General features: G+C 46.3%; 1 protein-coding gene across 1 annotated transcript in view; it reads right to left on the bottom strand.

Annotated features, from left to right (window-relative positions):
• The window catches only part of CHD5 (chromodomain helicase DNA binding protein 5), a 74,419-nt gene that overhangs the window by 10,265 nt on the left and 49,904 nt on the right, over window positions 1-14,250 (bottom strand). Inside the window, exons 33-38 of the mRNA XM_006145405.2 lie at window positions 14,151-14,230; window positions 13,790-13,922; window positions 2,211-2,300; window positions 1,183-1,320; window positions 857-965; window positions 232-364 (exon numbers count right to left, since the gene is read on the bottom strand). Coding sequence (XP_006145467.1) covers window positions 232-364; window positions 857-965; window positions 1,183-1,320; window positions 2,211-2,300; window positions 13,790-13,922; window positions 14,151-14,230 — 683 coding nt within the window. The remainder of the gene's footprint in view (window positions 1-231; window positions 365-856; window positions 966-1,182; window positions 1,321-2,210; window positions 2,301-13,789; window positions 13,923-14,150; window positions 14,231-14,250) is intronic.

Genomic DNA, 14,250 nt, shown 5'->3' with positions numbered 1-14,250 from the left:
GTCCCACTAGGGTAGGGGTGCTCATGCAGTGGGACCTGGCCCAGAGCAAGGGTCCCCTCACTTTGTTAGCTGGCTGACTGACTGACTGACTGACCCCTTCTGACAGCCTGGTCCAGGTCAAGGCTTTCTAATTCCTTTGCTTCCTCTTTTTTTTGCCCCAAGCCCTCGTGAAACCTGTCTATCTTGTAGTGTCCCCCCAGCCCTCAGCCTCTGGCGCTGCTGAGGACTGACCTTGAACCTGCGGGCCAGGAACTTGTTCTTCATCTCCAGGTAGTTACCCTTGTGGATCTCGGACTTAAAGGGCTCGTTGAGGATCATGTACCTGGGGTCATTCTGGATGTCCTGCCAGCGGGCATAGCCATGCCTGGAGGGGGCACTGTTAAGGGCAAACCTAGCCATGGAAGACGTGGGGACTGGCAGCTGGGGAGGAGGGCCAGCCCGGGTTCAGCATCCTGGCTGCGTGTCCTCAGGCAAGTCACAAAGGTGTCTCTGGTATGTCAGACATGGCACTGAGGCCTTTGTCCTAACAAGCCAGGTCTGGATATGCGGGAGGGCTACCCTTATTATGAAATAGCATCTTTGCGGTAATCAAGAAGGTGTTGCCCTGGATTAGGGTGTGCTCTAAGGTCAATGACTAGTGTCCTTATCGGAACAGAGAGGTTTGGACACAGACTCAGAGACACACAGCGGAGAAGGCCATGGGACAGAGGCGTGCTACAGCTACAAGCCAAGAACCCAAGGATTGCCTGCAACCACCTGAGGTCATCAAGAGGCAAGAGAGAATTTTCCCCTGAGCCTCTCCGAGGTCCACAAAGGCACAGGTAAGCGTCTCCCAGCCCGACTCAGTCAAGGATACGTCACAATACCCGCCAGCAGCCAGTAGTCATGGCGCCGATGCCAGATGTCGTAGATTTTCCCTGAGGACACCGCCGCACGCTCCTCATTCTGCCACAGGGTATGCAGCTCTAGGAGGCAAGCCACGGTGAGAGTGAAAGTGCCTCAGAGGTTTCCACAGGAAGTAGACCTGGGCAGACCTCTTCCTCACTACCTGCCACAGTCCCTCCCTGGGATCCAAAACAGGGTTCTACTTCTATCGACCCTTCACACTCTAGCATAAAATAGCCCACCTGCCCAGGCTCCCAGGACCCACAGCCAGCTCTGCCCATGATCCCACCCCCATACCTGTGAAGCCTCCGTCTGCAATGTTGAACATGAATTTGAATTTCCCACTCTTGTCCTCCTTCTTTCCCTCCTCATCATCCTCTTTGTCACCATTTTGCTGTGTTTCAATAGGCTCCTTCTCCTCAGCCTTGGTGTCATCTGTTGGGGGACAGATCACATTCCTGCATTCCAAGAGGCACTGCCCAGGGTCCTTTCTCTGCCAAGGGCTGAAGACGCAAAGGCAAGCAGTAAACACATCCCCCTGTCCTCAAGGAGCTCACTGCCAGGAAGGATTTCAAACAGGAACACCAGCAGTCTCCTTTCTCCGTGCTTGGCTAGCAGCTGTAGCACGCCACCCTGCCTCCTCTGTCACAGGCCCCCCCACACCACTAGGACACAGGGTAGGAGAGCACCGGGGAAGGCATGCTCAAGTTCAAGGATGGCAGAGCTGCCTGAGGGGTCAGTCTGAGGGCGACTTCCAGAACATTCTAGCAGTCAGATACACGCAGAGCTTCCAGTGAGCCCCAGAGCCTCCAGAAGGAGCTCTCTGACCAGCCCTTCTCCCTCTCTTTGGTGGTGGGAGCCAGAGGAGGGGTCAACAGAGAGAAGGGCCCAGCTCCAGAGGCACAAGCACAAGCCCGTCCCACTGCAGGATGCTAGGACCCATGGAAGGCCTGGTCCCGGGTCCCGGGTCCCAGACCAACCTAACAGGCCTGCCATGAGAGTGTGCCTTTGTAACCCCAGTTAACTGGAGGCTGGGGCAGGAAGCTCGTGGCATGGTGAGACCTTGTCAAAAATGCCTCTCTCTTCCTCTTTCTCCCATTTTCTCTCTCGTAAGAAGAGGGGGACAAGAAGAGAGAGAAAGGAGGTGGGGGAGTCTGTCTCCTCTGGGGGGAATCCACCATGCTGGGAAGGGCTGGCAGTCCAGGCTCCCCCTATGGCTCCAATCCTGACCTAGAACACAGAGGCCACAGGAGACTCAGCAGGGTCCAGAGGGCACCCTCGAGGAACCAAGGAACACAAGACAGAGCACGGGGAGGGGCTCAAACCTGGCCTGAAGTCACTACTGTCCCCTCTGTTGTGAATCAGACTGAGCTCCAGCTTGTCCGGGGTCTTCTCCTTCTCAGCGAGCACTTCCTCTGCAAGACGGAGAAGCATGAGGAGGAAGCTGCGAAGGCACAGGGGGCCCCCGGGCTGCTGGCCTTCTACCATCAGTCACACCTGGAACTCCATCTGCAAGGGACTCCAAGTCCATCAGGTGCCCTCGGAGAGGGTTCTTCTGGGAGCAGGTGGGGCCTGAGCCTCCCCACCCCACCCCAAACTCCTCTACCACAATGAAAACCAGAGAGTCCGAAGTTCCTGCAACACGCAGGCCTTCCTTTAGGTGAAACTCCTTTAGAGACCCCCAAAGATGCTGCAAAGTAATTGAAAGAAAGCACACAGGAGGCCAGTTCCATAACCTGTGGTTGGGGGAGCCAGATCCCACATAGCTGACTGTGAGTTCAAATCCTAGCCCCAGCAGCCTGAGAAACATGCCGGGTATGTGTGCCCCAAATTCCAACAAGATGGACCAATGGAGGAGATGGGATTGCGGTGTGACCACACCCCACGGAGGGTGCTTTCTCCCTCTCCCTCTGTCTGCTCTATCTCTGGCCAGTGCACAGGCCTTCTTACAAATGAAAAATCAAGCACACAGAAGCATTCAGAACAAGAAAAGGAAGTCATCATGAAGAAATGAAGAGCCAGTAAAATGAAGGGAAGATGAAACGGGGAAGTTGGGGTCTGGTGACCCCAGGCAGGAGTGACCAGACACCGGGAGCCCTGAAAGGCCTGGAACCTGGGGCTTGGGGCTCAAAGCCAGGCCGGACAGAGAAGGCTACAAGCCCGAAAGATGCCAAACACAGCAATTAAGCCAACAGCCCCCGACTACCGTGCCTCTCTGAGAAAGAAAGTCCTGTTCGAGCTGAGGCCTGTCTGGGCACAGGCTGTCAGGGCAAAGAGGCTCCAAACCCCAAGCGTGAAGCTGTGGATCTGAACTGGTCCGCCCCAAGCAGGAGCTGTCAACCCTGGTCCCAGAGTCCCAGGCCGGCAGAACCAGGAGACTGCTGTGCCCTGACCTTCTAAAATAAGGGGGATTGGGACATCTCACAACCTGGTGACAAGGGATTCCTGTGAATAACACAACCACTAAGGAAGATGCTCCCAAACAAATCCTAGAAAACAAGGTCTGTGTACCATGGGCAGAACTAGCAGACGAGCACCCTGAGATGATAAAAGAACATCAGACACCCCAAAATCAGTATTACAGAATGAGAATGAGAGCCCGGTGGGGTGGCTGCACCTAGGATCCTAGCTGAATAGCGGAATTGGTTTTCTCTGACTGTAGAAAAGGAAGTCAGAGGGGGAAAGCAGAAGAGAGGTTCCACGCACCACTGCTGGCTTGAAGATGGAGTAGGTCACATGGCAAAGAATGCAGGTGGCTTCTAGGTGCTGGGAGTGGCCCCCAGCTGACAACCAGCAAGGAGAGGGGACCTCAGCCCTCCAACCTCAAGGAACTTAATTCTGCCAACAACAAAAAGGAGCCTGCAAGCCGATCTTTACCCAGAGCCTTCGAATGAGAACTTAACCCTGCTAACGCCTTGACTTTGGTCTCGACACCCGCAGCAAAGAACCCAGCCACACCACGCCAGGCTTGTGACCTACAGAACTGGGAGCTAACAAATGTTGCTCGGAACCACTAGGTTCATAGTGATTTGTTACACAGACATACAAAATAGCACAATGGGTAAGTTGGGGGGAAAAAAAATAGCTGAAGGCCAGCAGATGGTGGTTAAGGCACTAGACTCCGATGTGGCCGACCGTGGTTCAAATCCCAGACCTGGTAGCTTGCTTTATCACTTTCCCGCTCTCTCTGTCTTCTCTAGTGAGCACGAGTGTCCTACAGCTAATTTTTTTTAATAAAGGTTTTTGCCTTAGGATGAGTGCACTGGTCAGAGAGAGAGAGAGACAGTGAGAGGGAAAAGTGAGAAATCACCCTCTCAAGGGGATGGCCATGCTGCAATCCCTTCCCCTCCACACTCCTCATGGGATCTTAAGCACACATGCACACATGCACACATGCCCGGTGCAATTTTCAAGCCACCGAGTCTAGGACTAGAACTACAGTCAGTCATGTGGAAGTCCAGCAACAAAACCATTATGTCATTCATAGGCTCCACCATATAGCTAATTTTAAAATAATAATAATAACTAAAATGAAATAAATAATTATTTTAAATAAATAAGAACAGCTGTATGGGCCAACTGATGGTGTGGAGGTTAAGGTGGCTGGACCCCATATGGTTGGCTGCAGAGTTTTGAGTCCTGGACCCAGCAGCTTGAAATTCATGCTGGGCACATATGCATGCATGTCCAAAGTCCTGAGAGGGGAATGCAGGAGAAGGGACTGTGGCATAGCCATTCCCCTGGGGAGTGATTTCTCACCTTCCCTCTTTCTCTCCCTCTCTCTCTGTCTCTCTGGCATAATAGCAAACAAACAAAAACAGCTACGGGACCAGTGAGTGAGTGGTATGGTGGTTAAGGCAGCTAGATCCCATATGGCCAACTATGGCCTTGAGTTCCAAACCTGGTAGCTTAAAAATACTCTAGCACAGGAGCCAGCAGGTAGTGTGGTGGTTAAGGGCGCTGGACTCCCACATGCAAGACTGTGGTTCTAATCCTGAACCTGGTGGCTTGCTTTCTCACTTTCTCTCTCTCTCCTTCTCCTCTCTGGTCAAATTAAAATAAATAAAGTTAAATAAAATAATTCTTTAAAAAAATATATACTAGTATGGGGTCAGCAGGTGGTGTGATGGCTAAAGGCACTGGACTCCCACATGGCTGACTGCAGTTCAAGTCCTGGACCTGGTGGTTTGCTTTCTCACTTTCCCTCTCTCTCTCTCTCTCTCTGATAGAACTGGAAAATAATAATAATAAAGTTAAGTAAAATAATTATTAAAAAAAAAAACACCGGGACCAACACATGGCATAATGACTACATTGCTGGACTCCCATGTGAACTGCGGTTCAAATCTCAGACTCAATGGCTTTAATTCACACCGGGCGCATGTGTGTGTGTGCCCAAGATCCCGAGAGGAGAATGGAGAAGGGATTGCAGCGTGGCCATGCCCCCTGGGGGTAGGGGGTGATTTCTTGCTTTCTGACTCTGTCTCTGTCTTTCTGGAGAGCACACACGTTCTATAGCAAAAAAAACTCCACACACACACACACACACACACACACACACACACACAAGCACATTTGTGCCCAGAATCCTAAAAGGGGAAGGAACTGCAGCATCACCACCATCTCCTACTTCGGGGAGAGGGCCCAGGGCTTTCTCTCACTCTCCTGGCAAATGCACATGCCCTCGAGCAAACTGAAAAAAGGAGAAAAGAGGGCAAGAAAGAAAGGAAGACAGACAGATAGACAGTTGTATAAAGAAGTAATAAACTGATGCCAGATCTGAGCTACTCAAAAAGCCTTGAAGAGAGATGGATAAAAGAGAAGCAAAAGATGTGGGCAGCTCACCAGCCCGTGGCTCACAGCCCTTGCCCGCTTTCTTGTTCGTGCCTTTGGGGGGCTGTTGTTGAAAGACACGTTTCTGTTACTGATGATTTCCTGTGCCCCACTAGAACACATCTGTAAGATGAGGACTTCAGCTGTTTGGGTTCATGGCTTATGTCCCCAGTACCTGGGACAGCATCTGACACTTAGCAGACTTTATATATACATGAATACTTCAAAAAAAGTTGTAGAAAATGGGATTAAAGTAAGATATTTTTTGGTGCAAAAATTCTGAAAACTGGGGCCAGCAGATGACATGGTGGTTGAGGAACTGGACTCCCACATCACCGATTGCGGTTTGCATCCTGGAGCCAGCAGATTGAATCTCATGCCAGGCATGTGTGCATGCATGCCCGAAATCCCAAGAGGAGAATGGAGGAGAAGGGATTATGGCATGGCCATCTCCCCTGAAGAGTGGTTTCTCACTTTTTCTCTGTCTCTACAGTGAGCCCATATGCCCTACAGTAAAAAATCTCTCAAAAAGAATAAATTTGAAATCTATGCAGTCTTTTCATAATATGTATTTTCCATGAACTTTTTGAAGACCCCCTGTATATTTGTTGGATGGATAGACGGATGAATCAATGAGCAACAGGGATAGGGATTCTAGATGGAGAAAATACACACGAGCATAAAAACAATATTCCAAATGGTAACGACTGAGAATTTTCTCACAATTGATGAAAGCTTAAACATGCAACATTTAAGAATCACTATGAGTTACAAGCAGGATAAGCAAAAATGTCACTGTCACGAAGCCACACATCACCAAAGACAGAGAGAATATCTTAAAAGCAGTCTTTTAATGTTCAAAAAGACAAATTTCCTACAAAGGAGCAACAATTACACCAACAGCAGTCTTCTTAGTAGTACAATGAGAGCCAGAATAAAAAGAGAATAATGTGGTCAAAGAACTGAAAGAAAATCTCCATCCTATCTCAAATGTTACTATTATTCAAGAGTGAAAGAAAATCACAATGAGAATTTACCATTCACAGAAATTTGTTGAAAATGCCATTAAAGGGTTTACTTCAGAAAGGACTCTAAATGAAGCAATGATGAACAAGCAAGTAAACACAAAACTGGTAAGAATGCAAGAGGATCTGAATAAGGATTAAAGTTTTACAAATAAATATAACAATAAAACCGTAAAAGTAAAAACAAGTCAAAAAGAAAATACCAGGCAACAACAGCATGGCAGATCAAAGGGAAGTGAATTATAGCTAAAGTATCTATAGTCCATATGCTATTCAGGAGGGAGAAATGTCAAAAAAATTAAGAGCACAGAATACAATTAACTATAAATTTTCCAAATGAGTTGAGGAGTAAAGGAGAGAGACAAAAAAAGTTGGATCGGGGCTGATGGGTGGCGTGATGATTAGGGTGATGACTCCCACATGGCCAACTATAGTTCAAGTCCCAGACCTGGCAGCTTGCTTTCTCATTTTCCCTCTCTCTCTCTCTCTCTCTCTCTCTCTCTGGTTAAATTAAAAATAATAATAATAAAATAAAAAGTAAAGCAACTAATTCTTTAAAAAGAAAAAGTTCGATCAATCCAAGAGGGGACAGGAAAGAAGAAAAAGTAAGAATAACATAAAGCACAAAATAAAACAGAAATTCATGCAGATAGATAGCTATTACACTAAATATAAAAAGATTAAACTTGCCAGCTAAAGACAGAGGCTCTCTGATTACATTTAAAATAATTACTCCCCCTATACACAGTTTATAAAAGATATACCTAAAACATAAGTTACATGGTTAGGTTCAAAGTAAAGGAGTGGAGGGGGGATTAAAAATCATATACCTAATAAGAAACATGCATTTTGGGGCCAGCAGGAAGCATTAATGGTTAAGGCACTAAACTCCCACATGGCCAACTGCAGTTCAAGTCCTGGACCTGGCAGCTTGAAAATCTCGCTGAGTGCACATGTGCACCTACCCAAATCCCAGGAGAAGAATGTAGGAGAAGAGATTGTGACAGAGGAGAAGAGGTTTAGCAAGGCCGTCCCCCCTCAGAGGTGATTTCTCACTTTCTCTCTCCCTCCCTCCCTTTCCCTCCCTCCAGTATGCACATACACTCTATGGCAAAAAAAAATTTTTTTAAGAATTATTTATTTATTTATTTCCATTTGTTATTGTTATTTTTTTCTTTATTTGATGAGAGAGAGAGAGAGAGAAAGGGAAAGTGAGAAAGCAAACCACCAGGTCCAGGACTTGAACCATGGTTGGCCATGTGGGAATCCAGCGCCCTTATCCACCACACCACCTGCTGGCCCTTATGGCAAAAATATTTAAAAAAAAAAAAGAAAAAGAGAAAAGAAAGAGAGAGACAGAAAGAAAGAAGTATCTCTAAAGAACTCTTACAACTCAATAAGAAAAAGACAATCTGGCCCAACTGCTGTTGTGCAGCAGTAACTCAAGTACCCTGCGAGACTAGAAGCCATATGGCTGACTGCAGGTTAAAACCCCCAGGTCAACTGGAAAACAAGCTGGGCACACATGTGGGCACCCAGGATCCTGACAAATTGGAGAACTGGAGAAAAGAATCACAGCATGACAAGACCCTGTTGAGGGTGCTTCTCTCTCTCTCTCTCATGTGCACACATGTGCTCTCCATTGTTAAGAAAAGAAAAGAAAAGAAAAGAAAAAAGAAAAGAAAAAGAAAAAGAAAAAGAAAAAGAAAATTTAGCCAAAAACCTAATTCTAAAATGGACAAAGGAGGGACCAGTAGGTGATGTGACACTGGACTCCCATATGGCCAACTGTGGTTTGAGTTCCAGACCTGGAGGCTTGAAAATCCTGCCAAGTACATGTGCATGTAAGCCCAAAATCCCAGGAGGAAAACAGAGAGGGACTGTGCAGGGTCATCCCTCCTAGAGGGTGATTTCTCACTTTCCTCCTCTCTCTCTCTCTCTCTGGTGAGTGCATGTGCCCTATGGCAAAACCTTAAAGAAATTAAAAAAAAAAAAAGACAAAGTCTAACTGAAAAGATATTTATCAAGGTCAGAAGGTGGCATGGTGGGGTTGGGGCACTAGATTTCCACATGGCCAACCACAGTTCAAGTCCCAGAGCTGGCAGTTTGCTTTTTCTTTTTCTCTCTCTCTCCTCTCTCTCCTCTCCTCTCTCTCCTCTCCTCTCTCTCTCTCTCCTCTCTCCTCTCTCTCTCTCTCCTCTCTCTCTCTCTCTCTGATGGGCACATGTGCCCTACAGCAAATTTTTTAATTATGATAATGAGGGGTCAGCAGGTGGCGTGGTGGTTAAGATGCTGGACACTCTCACATGGCCAGTCATGGTTGGAGTCCTGGACCTATGATGACTTGCTTTCCCTCTCTCTCTCTCTCTCTGGTCAAATTAAAATAAATGAATGAATAAATCAAATTAATTCTTTTTTAAAAATGATGATAATGATAAATAAAATTAAATAAATAATTCCTGGGGCCAGCAGGTGGCGTGGCAGTTAAGGCGTTGGGCACTCCCACATGGCTAACCACGGTTCGAGTCCTGGACCTGGTGGCTTGCTTCCTCACTTTCCCCCTCTCTATCTGTCTCTCTCTGGTCGAATTAAAATAAATGAGTGAAGGGACCAGCAGTTGGAGTAATGGCTGTGTCACTGGACTGCCATGTAGTCGACCATGGTTCAAGTCCCGGACCCAGTGGCTTAAACTCATGTTGGGTGCACGTGCGTGCGTGCCCAAGATCCCAAGAAGAGAATAGAGGAGAGGGGATCGTGGCATGGCCATCCAACTGGGGGGTGATTTCTTGCTTTCTGTCTCTCCGTCTCTCTCTGTCTCTCTGGCAATCTCATGTGCCCTATAGCAGAAACCTCTAAAAAATGAATAGATAAAATTGGGACCAGCAGTTAGCGTAATGGCTATGTCACTGGACTCTCATGTAGTCAACTGTGGTTCGAGTGGCTTAAAACTCATGCCGGGCACATGTGCATATGTGCCCAAGATCCCGAGAGGAGAATGGAGAAGAGACTGCAGCGTGGCCATCCCCACTGGGGGGTGATTTCTCACCTTCTGTCTCTCTGTCTCTCTCTGTCTGGCAAGCACACACGCCCTATAGCAAAAAGCTCTAAAAAAAAAAGATAAAAATTAAAAATAAATAAATAAAATAAAATAAATGAGTGAATAAATAAAATTAAGTAAAGAATGTTTTAAAAATAAGCTATTTCTCTAACAAATCTATATAAATGCTATAAGCACATGAAAAGATAGTCAACATCTTTTTTTTTATTTTTGAGAGAGATTTTTGCTATAGGATGCATGCACTCACCAGAGAGACAGACACACAGAAAGTGAGAAATCACCTCCCAGGGGGTATGACCATGACGCAATTCCTGCTCTTTCATTCTCTTGGGATTTTAGACAAGTATACACACGTGCCCAGTATGAGTTTCAAGCTGCCAGGTCTGGGACTTGAACCATGGCCAACTACGTGGGAGTCTAGCAACGTAACCATTATGCCATCTGCTGGGCTCTAGTCAATGTCTTTATGCAAAAAAGGAAAGACAAATCAAAACCACAACGAGATACTCTGCTTCTCACCCACTGGAATGGCTATAACCAATGGATAATAACAAGTGCAGCAAAGATGTGAAGCAATGGGGACCCTCGTACACTGGTGGGCATGTGAACCGGCACAGCACACACAACATCATTTAGCAGGTCCTCAAAATGTTGAAGAGCATTACCGTATGATCCAGTAATTCTCCTAGGAAAAATCATGTCTCTTAACTACTTAACCACAGGGAAACATTCTAGAAATTTACCATTAGGTCATTTTGTTGTGTGAACACCAGAGAGTACTTACACAGCCCTAGAGGGTATAGCCTACTAATCACTAGGCTATATGGCATAGGCTGTTTTTCCACCCTCATGTACACAGGCCATCGTGGTCCAAAACATCATGACGTGGCACACGACTGTATATTCATTCCCAGAAGAACTGCAAACTTATGCCCACACAGAAACATGTACACAGACTGCTCACAGCAGCATTACTGACAGTAGCCAAAGAGTAAAAGCAATACCAAATCCAGTAGGTACGACAGGCAAAGAAAACATTGAATATTTCCTTACAATGAAATATTATTTGGCCATAAAACTAAATGAAGTACTAATATATTCTATGACATGAATGAACTAGGACCCTAATGGGGTAGGGGAGTGGAAGAAAGGGGACGGTAGCATGACCAGGCCCCATTGGGGGTGCTTTTTCTTTCTCTGGTCTGTGCATGTGTGTATGTGCCCTCCGACATAAAATTAAAAAAAAATACATAAACAAAATTAAGTAAAGAATGTTTTAAAAATAAGCTATTTCTCTAACAAATCTATATAAATGCTATAAGCACATGAAAAGATAGTCAACATCTTTTTTTTTATTTTTGAGAGAGATTTTTGCTATAGGATGCATGCACTCACCAGAGAGACAGACACACAGAAAGTGAGAAATCACCTCCCAGGGGGTATGACCATGACGCAATTCCTGCTCTTTCATTCTCTTGGGATTTTAGACAAGTATACACACGTGCCCAGTATGAGTTTCAAGCTGCCAGGTCTGGGACTTGAACCATGGCCAACTACGTGGGAGTCTAGCAACGTAACCATTATGCCATCTGCTGGGCTCTAGTCAATGTCTTTATGCAAAAAAGGAAAGACAAATCAAAACCACAACGAGATACTCTGCTTCTCACCCACTGGAATGGCTATAACCAATGGATAATAACAAGTGCAGCAAAGATGTGAAGCAATGGGGACCCTCGTACACTGGTGGGCATGTGAACCGGCACAGCACACACAACATCATTTAGCAGGTCCTCAAAATGTTGAAGAGCATTACCGTATGATCCAGTAATTCTCCTAGGAAAAATCATGTCTCTTAACTACTTAACCACAGGGAAACATTCTAGAAATTTACCATTAGGTCATTTTGTTGTGTGAACACCAGAGAGTACTTACACAGCCCTAGAGGGTATAGCCTACTAATCACTAGGCTATATGGCATAGGCTGTTTTTCCACCCTCATGTACACAGGCCATCGTGGTCCAAAACATCATGACGTGGCACACGACTGTATATTCATTCCCAGAAGAACTGCAAACTTATGCCCACACAGAAACATGTACACAGACTGCTCACAGCAGCATTACTGACAGTAGCCAAAGAGTAAAAGCAATACCAAATCCAGTAGGTACGACAGGCAAAGAAAACATTGAATATTTCCTTACAATGAAATATTATTTGGCCATAAAACTAAATGAAGTACTAATATATTCTATGACATGAATGAACTAGGACCCTAATGGGGTAGGGGAGTGGAAGAAAGGGGACGGTAGCATGACCAGGCCCCATTGGGGGTGCTTTTTCTTTCTCTGGTCTGTGCATGTGTGTATGTGCCCTCCGACATAAAATTAAAAAAAAATACATAAACAAAAACATTATGCTAAATGAAAGAAGCCAGACAAAAAAGACCAATGTATTCTATGATTCCATATGTATGGAATGTCCAGAATAGACAATTTCAAAGAGACAGGAAGTAGATTAGTTATTACCCTGGGGTCAGCGGAGGAGAAAATGCAGTGACTGTGAATGGGTATAAAGTGATGAAAACCTTCTGAAATTAGACAACAGAGATGCTGTATGACCGAGTCAATATGCTAAAAACCAGTGAGTGGTACACTTTAAATAGATGGTGTGTGAAGTACATGAATTATATCACAATAAAGCTTTTTTGGGGGAAAAACAAAACAGGGATAGGAAAGGTATGCCAAGCATATGCTAAACAACTAAGATCAATCTAAATCAGCCAAAAGAATGTTTAAAGCCAAAAGTGATCAAGAGGGATAAGAGGGGTCATTATGGAATAAGAAGAAGCAAACCTCACCAGAATAATATTAAAAATCTGAATATATGAACACCTGACATCCCAGTCTCAAATGATATGAAGCAAAATCTGGCATTACAAGGAGACAAGATTAACCAACAATCAAGTGAAAGATTTTTAACACAAGCGTCTCGGAAACTGATCAAAGCAAACCAAATATTAGTAAGGATATAAAACCCTTGAACAACATAATTAACAAGCATTATCTAATGACTTAATGCGTGTACTTAGAACCTTACACCCAGCAATCACAGAGCAGGCATCCTTTCATGCACCCATAGAGAATTTAGAAGTCTGACCATATTGGGAACCAGCAGTTAGCGTAAAGGCTATGTCACTGGACTCCCACGTAGTCGACCGCAGTTCTCGTCCCGGACCCGGTGGCTTAAAACTCACGCCGGGCATGTGTGCGTGCGTGCCCAGGATCCCAAGAGGAGAATGGAGGAGAAGGGATTGTGGCGTGACCATCCCCCCTGGGGAGTGATTTCTCGCTTTCTGTCTCTATGTCTCTGTCTGTCTGGCGAGCGCACGCGCCCTATAGCAAAAACCTCTCCAAAAAAAAAAAAAAAGTCTGACCATATCAAGCCAGAAAGCCAGTTTAACAGCTTTGTACAGACTCATGTTTTCAGCCAAAATGCACTGCGTTAAAAATCATAATAAAAATATTGCCCAATTAGGCCAGCCAGTGACCTGGTGGTTAAGGCAGCTGGGTCCCACATGGTCGACCATGTGATTCAAGTCTCAGACTTAGTGGCTTGAGAAACATGCTGGGCGTGTAAGCCTAAAATCCCAAAAGGAAGGAGAAACAGAGGAGAAGGGATTGCAGCATGGTCATGCCCCATGGAGGTGCTTTCTCACTTTCCCTCTCTCTCTGTCTCCTTCCGAGGAGCACATGCATCCTCTGGCAAAATTTTAAAAAATAAACACACTTTCCTTATGAAAATAAACAAATTATATATATGTATATACGCACACACCACACGTGTAAGTGTGTGTGCATATGTGTGTGCGCACACATGCACGCACACTTCCCAAAAATCCCCAATCTCTGTATGCTGGAAAAGTAACCCCGCCCACCCAATGCTGCTGCAGCCAGGGGCTGTGCTGGGAGGGTACCTGTGGGAACCCTACCTTTCAGCAGCTGCTCTGGAGAGGGCTGGGCCTTGTCCATCTCCTCCGGCCGCTCCTCTCGGGCTCTCTCCTTGCTGTCCGAGCTCTCATGCTTGTCCTCACCCTCCACTCTGTCCAGGGCGGTTGGCAGGGCCTAGGGAGGACTGGCTAGAGGAGCTGTGGAGCCTGGGTCCTCACAGGGATGGAGCCAGGGCACATGCCCTGGCTGGGAACCACTCTGTGTACTCCCATTGCTGACCCCTGCCTGCACCCTCAGAGCCCAGAGCTCGGGGTCTACTTGGCTGGGCAAGACCAGAGAAGGTCCCCAGACCCAATATCCACCCCACACCCACCCACCACAGGCCCCGAGCAACTTCCATACCTGGGTGTCCAGGGACTTCTTTGGCTTCTGTACTCCTGGCTCTTTCTCATCCATGTAGCCCAGCTGGGCTTCCATTTTGTCTGAAAGATCAAGGGAAAGA

This window comes from Tupaia chinensis, unplaced genomic scaffold (genome assembly GCF_000334495.1).
Source record: "Tupaia chinensis unplaced genomic scaffold, TupChi_1.0 Scaffold000146_1, whole genome shotgun sequence".
Classification (NCBI taxonomy): Eukaryota; Metazoa; Chordata; class Mammalia; order Scandentia; family Tupaiidae; genus Tupaia; species Tupaia belangeri.
Note: the sequence above shows the minus strand (reverse complement) of the source record. Positions and strands in the feature narration are given on the sequence as shown.